Below are 15,000 nucleotides of genomic sequence, written 5' to 3' on the forward strand. Positions count from 1 at the left end.
CGCATTGATGTGCCATCCTGGATGAGCTGCACTACCTGAGCCACTTGTGTGGGTTGTAGACTCCGTCTCATGCTACCACTAGAGTGAAAGCACCGCCAGCATTCAAAAGTGACCAAAACATCAGCCAGGAAGCATAGGAACTGAGAAGTGGTCTGTGGTCACCACCTGCAGAACCACTTCTTTATTGGGGGTGTCTTGTTAATTGCCTATAATTTCCACCTGTTGTCTATTCCATTTGCACAACAGCATGTGAAATGTATTGTCAATCAGTGTTGCTTCCTAAGTGGACAGTTTGATTTCACAGAAGTGTGATTGACTTGGAGTTACATTGTGTTGTTTAAGTGTTCCCTTTATTTTTTTGAGCAGTGTATTTACATTCCATTCAAAATCCTATTTTCCCTAACCCCTAACCCTTACCATAACCCTAACATTAACCCATAACCCTAATCCAAACCCTAAACCTAACTCCTAACCCTAAGCCTAACCTCTAACCCAGGGGTTCCCAAGCTTTTTTGGCCCACGACCCCATTTTGATATCTGAAATTTCTCGCAACCCCACAATTGTGAAAAAAAATATTTAATTAACAGCCAATGTTTACTTTTTTATTTGGGGCTATGGCAGATAATTGAAAAACATTCTAACAGTATTTCTGATTTTCTTCTCAACTCACCATCACATACTTTTAATGTGGGGCTATGACAGTCAATTGCAAATTAGTCTGACATAATGTCTGTTATCTCACCACCACTAATGAGGTGTGTTTGATGCATGTCGCATCGGAGCTTCTCAAAGTCAGGGGGCGTGGTCGACAGTGCACACCTCATCTCTGCTGTCACATCCAACTTGGATCGATATTTGGTTTTAATGCAGACGAGAGCACTGAATCCAGCTTCACACATATATGAGCTGGCGAAGGGTACCATGAGTTTTGGGAACTCTGAAAAATACGACGTCAAATCATGACATCAGTGATCTTCTGGTCGGAAAGTCAGAGCTCTAGAAAGAGGCCCGAGTTCTCGAGTTGGAATTTCGAGTTGGTTGACTGTTCAAAGCGATTTTTCCCAGTCGGAGCTAGTTTTTTTCCAAGTTCCCAGTTGTCTTGAACGCACTGAAGTCGGAAGTCGGAAATTTCCGAGTTCCCAGTTCCCAGTTGTTTTGACCGCGCGTTAATGCTCAAAGAGAGACGGTAGGGTATTCCCTTTGAGTCAGGAACCAAAACTCCTCCGTAGTGACCCGTGAATGCGAGTCGTTCAGTTAGAGTTTCCTCTTGCTTGCTAGCAATAGCATAAATTATTTGTTTAACATTGTTGTCTGACGAAGGTATTGATGTGAGTTTTTGTGTCTCTGCCTCCCAACACATTGTTTTCACCATATCAATTGCGGCCGGTAACATCAAAGTCTCTGCAATAGAGTGTGGTTTCATAGAGTAGCAGGCCTAGCTTTTCACCGTGGGAATGATTCAAGTGCAACTGTCAGGTGCTGCCTTTTCCCCTGATCTAAGGGTGCTCTCTGGTTGGATTTTAGATTTTAGATTTGAATAATTTTCATTTAGATTTTTAAGGTTACAAAGATGATATTAGAATATATATATTTTTGTGTATATATATATTTTTCTCAGGATTTTGGAAATTCTCCCGAGACCTCATTTTCATATCAGGCGACGCCACATGGGATCACGACCCCTAGTTTGGGAACCGCTGCACTAACCCCTTACTCTAACCCTAATTGTAACCCTATCCCTAACCCCTAAGATTAAAATAGCCTCCTTGTTTTACTATACTTGTGGGGACTTTTCTGGATTTTAGGTCCCCACAAGGATAGAAGAGCCAACACACACACACACACACACACATACACACACACACACACACACACACACACACACACACACACACACACACACACACACATACACACACACACACACACTGTATGATTAAACAGATATACCTCTCTTCTCTCCCTCAGGGCATGTAACTCAGTCTTCACTGCTCTGGACCACTGTCAGGAGGCTGTGGAGATCACCAGTGAAGACCATGTGATACAGGTACACACATACACACACACACACACACACAAACACACACACAGTCATTCAGCCACACTGAAACACAATGGGTTTCTCAACATTTATGGGTTGTTTAGGTATTCAGGTAATTATATTGTAAAATAAACAAACATGAAAAACGAATCATTCTTATCCCTCTCGTTCCCTCTCCCCCAGTACGTGAACCCAGCGTTTGAGCACATGATGGGATACCATAAAGGAGAGTTAATAGGGAAAGAGCTGACAGAACTCCCCAAGAGTGACAAGAACCGAGCAGATCTTCTAGACACCATCAACACCTACATCAAGAAAGGAAAGGTGAGCTTCAGCCACGGTGGAGGTGAGAGATCCTCAGAGAGCCCAAAACCTCAACACCTGGTTGAAGATCATCCACCCATTCTTTATATTTGTCTAGTGTTTTCTGTCCAGTTGTCTCTGTCATTTCCTCATTGTATGAATGTTATATTGTTGTCTGACTGTATGTTCCGACAATGTCTCTAGGAGTGGCAGGGGATCTACCACGCCAGGAGGAAGTCAGGTGACAGCATACAGCAGCACGTCAAGATTACGCCTGTCATTGGCCAGGGAGGGTAAGTCACTTACGACATCACTTCCTCTATAAGGGGCCAGACATCTTAACTTTATTGCACTGGGGACTGGCAGGCTATTGTATGGTCTTCCACCTTGAATTGATAACTGGTTGTGTAACTGGTAGTTACACAAAGATGGTTCCCAATCTAATATGCTTTGCTTTCCATCTCTTTACAGTAAAATCCGCCATTTTGTCTCCATCAAGAGGCCCCACAGTGACAACAACAAACAGGTGAGCAGGCATGGAAGTTATTTTTGTGTTTCATTTAACGAGAGCAGTCATGGTGGTCTTAATGATTGATAGTTACATTATCTATTCTTCAACTGTACTTATATAAGATAAATGAATACCCCGTCAAGGAAAAAACATTTATTGGTCTCCCCTTTTTTTCTGTCAAGTATCACATAACTCCAGTATGATGTAACTCGTATGGCCTCAAGGTCTTGTGGATCAATGGCAGCTCTATGCTGTATAGAAGGCATGTGGCGTCTGCTGTGTTTGCCAGAATTGTAGCTTCATGGTAAATATTAAATATTAAATATGTGGCCTCAAGTGGTTCAGAGCCAGCCCTGTGCTAGCCATGGGAAGACAAATGTCTTCTACTGTATGATACCTAGCCATACAATACCTTTTATTGCATGTACAGTATGTTCCGTGCTGAAAAAAACAGCATAGACCAGCCTAAATTTCAAGCTGGCCCATGCTGGTCCATGCTGGTCTATGCTGGTCAAGCTGGTCGGACCAGCATGGTCTAGCTGGTTAGGCTGGCCGACCAGCTGGTCAAGCTGGTGATGCTGGTGACCAGCTCATGCTGGTATGCTGTTATGCTGGTGACCAGCTTATGCTGGTATGCTGTTGTGCTGGTGACCAGCTTATGTTGGTGATGCTGGTATGCTGGTGACCAGATTATGCTGGTGATGCTGTTATGCTGGCGACCAAGCTGGTCTATGCTGGCGACCAAGCTGGTCCATGCTGGTCTATGCTGGTCCAGAATGGTCTAGCTCAGGGGTCTTCAACCTTTTCTTGCCCAGGGACCCCCTCCCAGGCAAACCGGCAACCCAGGGACCCCATCAGACGTTAGCCAAAAAATATACTGTCTTGTCTTGTCTCATCAGGTGAATGATAATAGCAAGGAATGGTAATCAACATTTTTAAATGAATAGATTTGGTAGATAGTTTTCCATTATTTCTGACCTCCCCACATTATAATTGGAAGAGGAAGTGTAAACTCTAACATAGCCTATTAGCTAGAAAGTTAACTCCAAACACATTTTTGCGAAGAGCAGCTGTTTAGCTAGTAAACAGAAGTTAGCCATGTGTTGGCAAAAATGTATGTCCAAGTCAAGAAAGCTTACCAGCAGTCAACGGCACTTGCCGCATTGGTAGCCTATCCACGGGGGCTTTTTCAAAGCCAATGTCAGATACTCCAGCGAGTGTAATTGGCTCCAATGAGTGTAATTTGCTCAATATTAGGAGTTTAGAAATAAAGTTGACATCATTATAAATAAGATATTATTTCCTACTGTATTATATTATATATTCATAAAAAAATATTATTTTCCACTTTTTTATATATATATATATTTCCGCAGACCCCCTGCAGTACTAGGGACCGGGGACCCCTTTTTGAATACCCCTGGTCAAGCTGGTCAACCACACCCATCATTATCATATTTCCCAGCATGCTCTAATGCAGTTTTTTGGGGGGAGTTTCAATATATTTATTGTTTGTTGTGTTTTTGCATGTACATTGATTAATTCATCTTATGCTACACAAAGTTAATAACATATTTTCTTCTAAACTAATCCAATCTGTTAGTTGGACTTTACTGAATTACTGAAATGGTTGTTCCAGTTCAAATGATTTAAGTCAGAGGTGACAAAAGCCCCGGGGGCTACATTCAGTCTTCAACGAGGTCCAGGGGAGGCACACTATAAATATATTTCCTTGCCGTCCAAATTTGTAAAAAGTAGTCCTCTATCCATCGTTTTTGGAATTTCCAATGCTCCCTGACTGTCTAGCTGTAATAGTGAGCTAGACACAGTCAAGAAACGGTATTAATGTAGGTCCATTATCATTTCTACACAGTTTCGATTTGGCTTTAGTCATTTTCATGTACATTGAGTCTGTAAAAAAAAGTATATATATACACTACCAGTCAAAAGTTTGGACACACCTACTCATTCAAGGGTTTTTCTTTATTTTTACTATTTTTTACTTTGTAGAATAATAGTGAAGACATCAAAACTATGAAATAACACATATGGAATCATGTAGTAACCAAAAAAGTGTTAAACAAATCAAAATATATTTTATATTTGAGATTCTTCAAATAGCCACCCTTTGCCTTGATGACAGCTTTGCACACTCTTGAAATTCTCTCAACCAGCTTCATGAGGTAGTCACCTGGAATGCATTTCAATTAGCAGGTGTGCCTTCTTAAAAGTTAATTTGTGGAATTTCTTTCCTTCTTAATGCGTTTGAGTCAATCAGTTGTGTTGTGACAAGGTAGGGGGGGTATACAGAAGATATCCCTATTTGGTAAAATACCAAGTCCATATTATGGCAAGAACAGCTCAAATAAGCAAAGAGAAACAACATTCCATCATTACTTTAAGACATGAAGGTCAGTCAATATGGAACATTTCAAGAACTTTGAAAGTTTATTCAAGTGCAGTCGCAAAAACCATCAAGTGCTATGATGAAACTGGCTCTCATGAGGACTGCCACAGGAATGGAAGACCCAGAGTTACCTCTGCTGGAGAGGATAAGTTCATTAGAGTTACCAGCCTCAGAAATTGTATCCCAAATAAATGCTTCACAGACACATCTCAACATCGACTGTTCAGAGGAGACTGTAAGAATCAGGCCTTCATGGTCGAATTGCTGCAAAGAATCCACTACTAAAGGACACAAATAATAAGAAGAGACCTGCTTGGGCCAAGAAACATGCACAATGGACATTAGACCGGTGGAAATGTGTCCTTTGGTCTGGAGTCCAAATTGGAGATTTTTGGTTCCAACCGCCGTGTCTTTGTGAGACACGGTGTGGGTTAACGGATGATCTCTGCATGTGTAGTTCCCACCATAAAGCATGGAGGAGGAGGTTTTATGGTGTGGGGGTGCTTTGCTGGTGACACTGTCTGTGATTTATTTAGAATTCAAGGTACACTTAACCAGCATGGCTACCACAGCATTCTGCAGCGATACGCCATCCCATCTGGTTTGGGTTTAGTGGGACCAGGGACGGCTTGTTCAATAGGGCGATATGGGCGACGCACTGCCAAACGGGAAAAGGAAGGGATTTTTTTTCTAATCAATTATATCACGGCAACAGCAGTTATCAGTGTTCACGTCTGATCTGCCAGCCACTAAATGTCAAATCAGGCTAAAGTCGTGCTTCAAATGGCCCCGCCCGTTTTTGGGGCGATTTCAGTCAAGTTGAAAATCGCCCAGAAGTCTCTCATAGCCTGTCATGTAAAATCTATTTTTTTCACATTTCAAAGCTTTCAATACATTCTCTATGGGTGTCTGTGGGCTTGCACCTACGCGCTTTCGTCATACGTGACGTAACGTTGAACGTAACTAAGACAATGGCGGCTAGAAGCGTCTCTGTTGCGACCTGCAGCGCGGCGTTATTTTATGTTTTTAATTTGTAGACTTAGTTTACAAACATTCTGCCAACCATGGATTTCCAGTGGTTGGTTTTGGACTGATCTTGTTGATCGTGGTACATACCCGCTACGAACGGACTAAATAATGAAAACGCTGCTGGCAGCTGAATCCCAATACAGCTGGGAGACTTGGCTGGATGAGTCCCGGACAGAGAAGTGGAGCCGGCCACCTTCACCCTGGTCAGAGCGGACCGCGATCCTGGTAAGAGAGCGACTCTGTACCCCGACATTGAACTGCTTTCTGTGTCATTGCGACCTTACTATCAATTCAATTCAATTTAAGGGCTTTATTGGCATGGGAAACGTGTGTTAACATTGCCAAAGCAAGGGAAGTAGATAGTAAACAAAAGTGAAATAAACAATAAATATTAACAGTAAACATTACACTCAGAAGTTTCAAAAGAATAAAGACATTTCAAATGTCATATTATGTATATATACAGTGTTGTTACAATGTGCAAATAGTTAAAGTACAAATGGGAAAATAAATAAACATAAATATGGGTTGTATTTACAATGGTGTTTGTTCTTCACTGGTTGCCCTTTTCTTGTGGCAACAGGTCACAAATCTTGCAGCTGTGATGGCACACTGTGGTTTTTCACCCAGTAGATAAGGGAGTTTATCAAAATTGGGTTTGTTTTCGAATTCTTTGTGGATCGCTGTAATCTGAGGGAAATATGTGTCTCTAATATGGTCATACATTTGGCAGGAGGTTAGGAAGTGCAGCTCAGTTTCCACCTCATTTTGTGGGCAGTGTGCACATAGCCTGTCTTCTCTTGAGAGCCAGGTCTGCCTACGGCGGCCTTTCTCAATAGCAAGGCTATGGTCACTGAGTCTGTACATAGTCAAAGCTTTCATTAAGTTTGGGTCAGTCACAGTGGTCAGGTATTCTGCCACTGTGTACTCTCTGTTTAGGGCCAAATAGCATTCTAGTTTGCTCTGTTTTTTTGTTTGTTCTTTCCAATGTGTCAAGTAATTCTCTTTTGTTTTCTCATGATTTGGTTGGGTCTAATTGTGTTGTTGTTGTTGTTGTTGTTGTTGTCCTGGGGCTGTGTGGGGTCTGTTTGTGTTTGTGAACAGAGGCCCAGGACAAGCTTACTTAGGGACTCTTCTCCAAGTTCATCTCTCTGTAGGTGATGGCTTTGTTATGGAAGGTTTGGGAATCGCTTCCTTTTAAGTGGTTACTATCTGCCCCGTGAGTTCCCCCAATTGTTTGTTACCGTTGTGTACTGTTGATAATCACAAGTTTACTGGAGAACTGAGACCAAGTAGAGACTTTGGACAGGGTGGATATGGTATAATAAAGGCAGTTTATTCAGAGGTAAAGATATCTGGAATCGCGTGCACGGACTCGTGCACGTGTGTAGGTCACCTAAATCATCAGAAAAATTGCCCCTCCTGAGAATTTTTTCAGGAGCCGCCACTGAGTGGGACTATTATTTGTTTTTCAACAGGACAATGACCCAACACACCTCCAGGCTGTGTAAGGGCTGTTTTACCAAGAAAGAGAGTGATGGAGTGCTGCATCAGATGACCTGGCCTCCACAATCCCCCAACCTCAACCCAATTGAGATGGTTTGGGATGAGTCGGATGGCAGAGTGAAGGAAAAGCAGCCAACAAGTGATCAGCATACAGTGGGGGAAAAAAGTATTTAGTCAGCCACCAATTGTGCAAGTTCTCCCACTTAAAAAGATGAGAGAGGCCTGTCATTTTCATTATAGGTACACGTCAACTATGACAGACAAATTGAGGAAAAAAAATCCAGAAAATCACATTGTAGGATTTTTAATGAATTTATTTGCAAATTATGGTGGAAAATAAGTATTTGGTCACCAACAAACAAGCAAGATTTCTGGCTCTCACAGACCTGTAACTTCTTCTTTAAGAGGTTCCTCTGTCCTCCACTCGTTACCTGTATTTATGGCACCTGTTTGAACTTGTTATCAGTATAAAAGACACCTGTCCACAACCTCAAACAGTCACACTCCAAACTCCACTATGGCCAAGACCAAAGAGCTGTCAAAGGACACCAGAAACAAAATTGTAGACCTGCACCAGGCTGGGAAGACTGATTCTGCAATAGGTAAGCAGCTTGGTTTGAAGAAATCAACTGTGGGAGCAATTATTAGGAAATGGAAGACATACAAGACCACTGATAATCTCCCTTGATCTGGGGCTCCACGCAAGATCTCACCCCGTGGGGTCAAAATGATCACAAGAACGGTGAGCAAAAATCCCAGAACCACACGGGGGGACCTAGTGAATGACCTGCAGAGAGTTGGGACCAAAGTAACAAAGCCTACCATCAGTAACACACTATGCCGCCAGGGACTCAAATCCTGCAGTGCCAGACGTGTCCCCCTGCTTAAGCCAGTACATGTCCAGGCCCGTCTGAAGTTTGCTAGAGTGCATTTGGATGATCCAGAAGAGGATTAGGATAATGTCATATGGTCAGATGAAACCAAAATATAACTTTTTGGTAAAAACTCAACTCGTGGTGTTTGGAGGACAAAGAATGCTGAGTTGCATCCAAAGAACACCATACCTACTGTGAAGTATGGGGGTGGAAACATCATGCTTTGGGGCTGGTTTTTTGCAAAGGGACCAGGACGACTGATCCGTGTAAAGGAAAGAATGAATGGGGCCATGTATCATGAGATTTTGAGTGAAAACCTCCTTCCATCAGCAAGGGCATTGAAGATGAAACATGTCTGGGTCTTTCAGCATGACAATGATCCCAAACACACCGCCCGGGCAACGAAGGAGTGGCTTCGTAAGAAGCATTTCAAGGTCCTGGAGTGGCCTAGCCAGTCTCCAGATCTCAACCCCATAGAAAATCTTTGGAGGGAGTTGAAAGTCCGTGTTGCCCAGCGACAGCCCCAAAACATCACTGCTCTAGAGAAGATCTGCATGGAGGAATGGGCCAAAATACCAGCAACAGTGTGTGAAAACCTTGTGAAGACTTACAGACTTACGTTTGACCTGTGTCATTGCCAACAAAAGGTATATAACAAAGTATTGAGAAACTTTTGTTATTGACCAAATACTTATTTTCCACCATAATTTGCAAATAAATTCATTAAAAATCCTACAATGTGATTTTCTGGATCTTTTTTTTTCATTTTGTCTGTCATAGTTGACGTGTACCTATGATGAAAAGTACAGGCCTCTCTCATCTTTTTAAGTGGGAGAACTTGCACAATTGGTGGCTGACTAAATTATTTTTTTCCCCACTGTATGTGGGAACTCCTTCAAGACTGTTGGAAAAGCATTCCAAGTGAAGCTGGTTGAGAGAATGCCAAGAGTGTGCAAACCTGTCATAAAGGCAAAGGGTGGCTATTTGAAGAATCTCAAATATATTTATTTTCTTGATTTTTGTAACACTTTGTTGGGTACTACATGACTCCATATGTGTTATTTCATAGTGTTGATGTCTTCACTATTATTCTACAATGTAGAAAATAGTATAAAGATAGAAAAACCTTTGAATGAGTAGGTGTGTCCGATCAGTCTATAATTTGTGAGAGACAGAATAACAACAACAAAAATCCAGAAAAACGCATGTCAAAAATGTTATTAATTGATTTGCATTTTAATGGGGGAAATAAGTATTTGACCCCTCTGCAAAACATGACTTAGTACTTGGTGGCAAAACCCTTGTTGGCAATCACAGAGGTCAGACGTTTCTTGTAGTTGGCCACCAGGTTTGCACACATCTCAGGAGGAATTTTGTCCCACTCCTCTTTGCAGATCTTCTTCAAGTCATTAAGGTTTCAAGGCTGACGTTTGGCAACTCGAACCTTCAGCTCCCTCCACAGATTTTCTATGGGATTAAGGTCTGGAGACTGGCTAGGCCACTCCAGGACCTTAATGTGCTTCTTCTTGAGCCACTCCTTTGTTGCCTTGGCCGTGTGTTTTGGGTCATTGTCATGCTGGAATACCCATCCACAACCCATTTTCAATGCCCTGGCTGAAGGAAGGAGGTTCTCACCCAAGATTTGACTGTACATGGCCCCGTCCATCGTCCCTTTGATGCGGTGAAGTTGTCCTGTCTCCTTAGCAGAAAAACACCCCTTAGCATAATGTTTCCACCTCCATGTTTGACGGTGGGGATGGTGTTCTTGGGGTCATAGGCAGCATTCCTCCTCCTCCAAACACGGCGAGTTGAGTTGATACCAAAGACCTCCATTTTGGTCTCATCTGACCATAACACTTTCACCCAGTTCTCCTCTGAATCATTCAGATGTTCATTGGCAAACTTCAGACGGGCATGTATATGTACTTTCTTGAGCAGGGGGAGATTGCGGGCGCTGCAGGATTTCAGTCCTTCACGGCGTAGTGTGTTACCAATTGTTTTCTTGGTGACTATGGTCCCAGCTGCCTTGAGATCATTGACAAGATCCTCCCGTGTAGTTCTGGGCTGATTCCTCACCGTTCTCATGATCATTGCAACTCCACGAAGTGAGATCTTGCATGGAGCCCCAGGCCGAGGGAGATTGACAGTTATTTTGTGTTTCTTCCATTTGCGAATAATCACACCAACTGTTGTCATCTTCTCACCAAGCTGCTTGGCGATGGTCTTGTAGCCCATTCCAGCCTTGTGTAGGTCTACAATCTTGTCCCTGACGTCCTTGGAGAGCTCTTTGGTCTTGGCCATGGTGGAGAGTTTGGAATCTGATTGGTTGATTGCTTCTGTGGACAGGTGTCTTTTATACAGGTAACAAGCTGAGATTAGGAGCACTCCCTTTATTAGTGTGCTCCTAATCTCAGCTCGTTACCTGTATAAAAGACACCTGGGAGCCAGAAATCTTTCTGATTGAGAGGGGGTCAAATACTTATTTCCCTCATTAAAATGCAAATCAATTTATAACATTATTGACATGTGTTTTTCTAGATTTTTTGTTGTTGTTATTCTGTCTCTCACTGTTCAAATAAACCTACCATTAAAATTATAGACTGATAATTTCTTTGTCAGTAGGCAAACGTACAAAATCAGCAGTGGATCAAATACCCTTTTCCCTCACTGTATATATATATATATATATATATATATATATATATATACATACAGTGCACAGGAGGTTGGTGGCACCTTAATTGAGGAGAACGGGATTGTGGTAATGGCTGGAGGAATGAGTGGAATGATATCAAATACATCAAACACATGGTTTCCATTCCACATTTTGTTGTGTTACAGCCTGAATTCCAAATGGGTAAAAAATATATATATATTCTCACCCATCTACACACAATACTCCATAATGACAAAGTGAAAACATGCTTTAGTAATTTATGAAAATGTATGAAAATGAAATACAGAAATATCTCATTTAGATAAGTATTCACACCCCTGAGTCAATACTTTGTAGAAGCACCTTTGGCAGCGATTACAGCTCTAAGTCTTTCTGGGTAAGTCTCTAAGAGCTTTCCACACCTGGATTGTGCAACATTTGCCCATTATTCTTTTCAAAGTTCTTCAAGCTCTGTCATTGCTAGATAACCATGTTCATGTCCTGCCATAGATTCTCAAGTAGATTTAAGTCAAAACTGTAACTCGGCCACTCAGGAACATTCACTTTGTTCTTGGTAAGCAACTCCAGTGTAGATTTGGCCTTGTGTTTTAGGTTATCGTCCCCCTGAAAGGTGAATTAATCTCCCAGTGTCTGGTGGAAAGTAGACTGAACCAGGTCTCCCTCTAGGATTTTGCCTGTGCTTAGCTCCATTCCATTAATTTTTTATCCTGAAAAACTCCCCAGTCCTTAACGATTACAAGCATACCCATAACATGATGCATCCACCACTATGCTTGAAAATATGGAGAGTGGTACTCAGTAAAGTGTTGTATTGGATTTGCCCCAAACATAACACTTTGTATTCAGGACAAAAAGATAATTGCTTTGCCACATTTTTTGCAATATTACTTTAGTGCCTTGTTGCAAACAGGATGCATGTTTTGGAATGTTTTTATTCTGTACAGGCTTCCTTCTTTTCACTCTGTCAATTAGGTTAGTATTGTGCAGTAACTACAATGTTGTTGATCCTTCCTCAGTTTTCTCCTATCACAGCCATTAAACTCTGTAACTGTTTTAAAGTCACCATTGGCCTCATGGTGAAATCCCTGAGCGGTTTCCTTCCTCTCCGGCAACTGAGTTAGGAAAGACGCCTGTATCTTTGTAGTGACTGGGTGTATTGATACACTATCCAAAGTGTAATTAATAACTTTTTAATTTTTATTTATTTTATTTCACCTTTATTTAACCAGGTAATTAATAACTTCACCATGCTCAAAGGGATATTCAATCGCAATTTAATCCATTTTAAATTCAGGCTGTAACACAACAAAATGTGGAAACAGTCAATGGGTGTGAGTACTTTCTGAAGGCACTGTATATACATTTTGTATTTTTTTACTCAAACCACTCACGGGCCGGATTGGACCTCCCTCGGGCCGTATGTTTAACACCCCTGATTTAGGTAGTTTAACCCTGGCAGTCATTCTGAATGCAGATTGTTGGTGAATGAAAGTTGAAGTCATTGGATATTCCCACTCTGGCTGGATTCCAATAGGAATTAAACATCACTTTATAAACCATAATGTGACTTGCAGGCCTGATGTAGCCACTGTATTAGGGGAAAATTAGGCCCTCAAAGTAAGGCCTTATGAAATATGTAATGTACTGTCTTAAATAATAAAGCACTTTGATTAAGCTGGTCAACAGCATACCACGCTGGTCACCAGTGTCCAAAACACATGCTGGTATGCTGGTCACCAGCGTACAAAACATAGTGAAGGCTTATCACCAGCAAAAACACAGTGAAGGAACCAGCAAAAACACGGTGAAGGCGGGTGACCAGCATGACCAGCCTATGCTGGTCAATGCTGTTTTTTTCAGCAGGGTTGACCCCCAGGGTTCAGTGTGACAGACAACACTATGCTATGTGGTAAACATTGATTGTCCACTCTACTGTGCATGTACAGTACCATGTGAACAGTTGTCTGCTGTCTGTGGACCCACTTTAAGTTACTTTGGCATGCTAGCATTGTTTTGGCATTTATGGCATCTGTAGTCTACAGTGGCCTGTTTGTTTTGGCTTGCCTAGGAGCAGGTGTGTGGTTCTCAGTAGGATTCCAGGCTAACAGCTACTGTTCATGCTAAGTTAGTGCTAAGCTACAGACGCCGCCAAGGCTATTAATACCTACAGGACAAACTGCCTTTCATCTGCTGTCTCTGACTGACGGTGAGTAAAAGCCCGGCTACCGCTGTCCTGTTCTCTCTCCTGACTCCTAGCCTTGGGAATCTTAGAGTTGTCGCTGGTTCCTGAATGTGACAGAATTCCTGATGCTATCTGTATAACTTTATACAGTTTAAAATACATTTGGGCTCACCTATAAATGACGGATAAATAGAAGTAGAAAGGAAGTGAGGTGCTAAGCACTGCTGACTAACGGAAATGTAAACTTTGGGAAAGAGCTGAAAGTGGCACACCCCTCTCCTCTTCATTGCAGTGTGATTTATGACATTCCCCTATCAGTCCTTACAGTACCTTTTCTCATTTACAATCATTGTGGCCAACTGTTGTCAAGACAGCAATGTTGTAGGCTACTGTTTCTGTCTGGGAATGGTTGCTTTGAGTATTAAACAGAATAATTCCTGTTGCTTGTGTTTCCCACCGCAACCCTTGGCCAGTGTCCCTAGTTTCCATTTTAAATCTAGTTGTTGAGTTAGCAGCACGATCTCTAAGTAGACCATCACCATGTAGGACTTTGACCTATTCTACTTAACTGTCTCTCTCTCTCTCTCGCTCTCTCTCTCTCTCTTCCACTCTTTCTCTGCCCTCTCTCTCTTTCACTCTCTCTCTTTCTCTCTCTCTTTCTCTCTCCCCCTTCTTAGTCTCTTTCCACTCACGGTCATCATCCATATTGCTGAATGTTTCCCATGCAGCTCCAGCCAGTGTAATGTGCTGTGTTTTAGTTCATATATGTTTGTGTGTTACAGCCCCAAGAGGCCATTAAGATACAAGCCAGCTAAATCTGGCAACCTCCTGTGTCATCAGCAGTGTTTACACTGACTTAATCCTATTAGAGAGAGAGATGGGGAACAAGAAAGAGAGAGAGAGATTGATTGTTGTGAGTGAACTGAGAGCAGTTGACTTGTGTCCTGAACGGTCCTGTTGTGCCTGCTGACAGGAGCAGATAGACATAGAGCAAGCTAAGCTGTAGATAGAGATAAGATACAAGTCTGCTGCTGTCTTTTTAAAGAGCAGGCCAGGGACATTAGAGTGTGCATCACCGCCCAGTTGGCAAGCACTTATCAGACCACTGCTGGCTCTGATCCAGCACACCACTGTAGACAAGCCCATATCAAACTATCAGACATGTTGACAGCTGATGCCGCTAGCAACCCAACAGTGAACCAACTTTAGCTAATGGACAGTCTGCATACCTACCTGTTACCTACTGCCATTAGCCCACTATAGATCTGATGAGTAACTTAGGCAGTGCTGACTTTTCCTATGTCAGGTCACATGTTTGAGTCCTGAGTAACGGTGTGTGTCATGGCCAGAGGTAATCCTGAGTCTGTGTGAGGATGCTCCAAGTGGATTAGAGGTCACTGGTCATATCAGTCCTTACAGAACATCACACATCACATTCCTCTCTCAATCTCTCTCCATCTTTCTCCCT

At 42.2% G+C, this 15,000-nt stretch overlaps 1 protein-coding gene across 1 annotated transcript in view; it reads left to right on the forward strand.

The window, feature by feature from the left end:
* The window catches only part of LOC121582640 (high affinity cAMP-specific and IBMX-insensitive 3',5'-cyclic phosphodiesterase 8B-like), a 59,086-nt gene that overhangs the window by 20,925 nt on the left and 23,161 nt on the right, over positions 1–15,000 (forward strand). The window contains exons 7-10 of the mRNA XM_045225103.1: positions 1,970–2,048; positions 2,226–2,366; positions 2,550–2,638; positions 2,817–2,871. Coding sequence (XP_045081038.1) covers positions 1,970–2,048; positions 2,226–2,366; positions 2,550–2,638; positions 2,817–2,871 — 364 coding nt within the window. The remainder of the gene's footprint in view (positions 1–1,969; positions 2,049–2,225; positions 2,367–2,549; positions 2,639–2,816; positions 2,872–15,000) is intronic.

Source organism: Coregonus clupeaformis, chromosome 15 (assembly GCF_020615455.1).
Source record: "Coregonus clupeaformis isolate EN_2021a chromosome 15, ASM2061545v1, whole genome shotgun sequence".
Classification (NCBI taxonomy): Eukaryota; Metazoa; Chordata; class Actinopteri; order Salmoniformes; family Salmonidae; genus Coregonus; species Coregonus clupeaformis.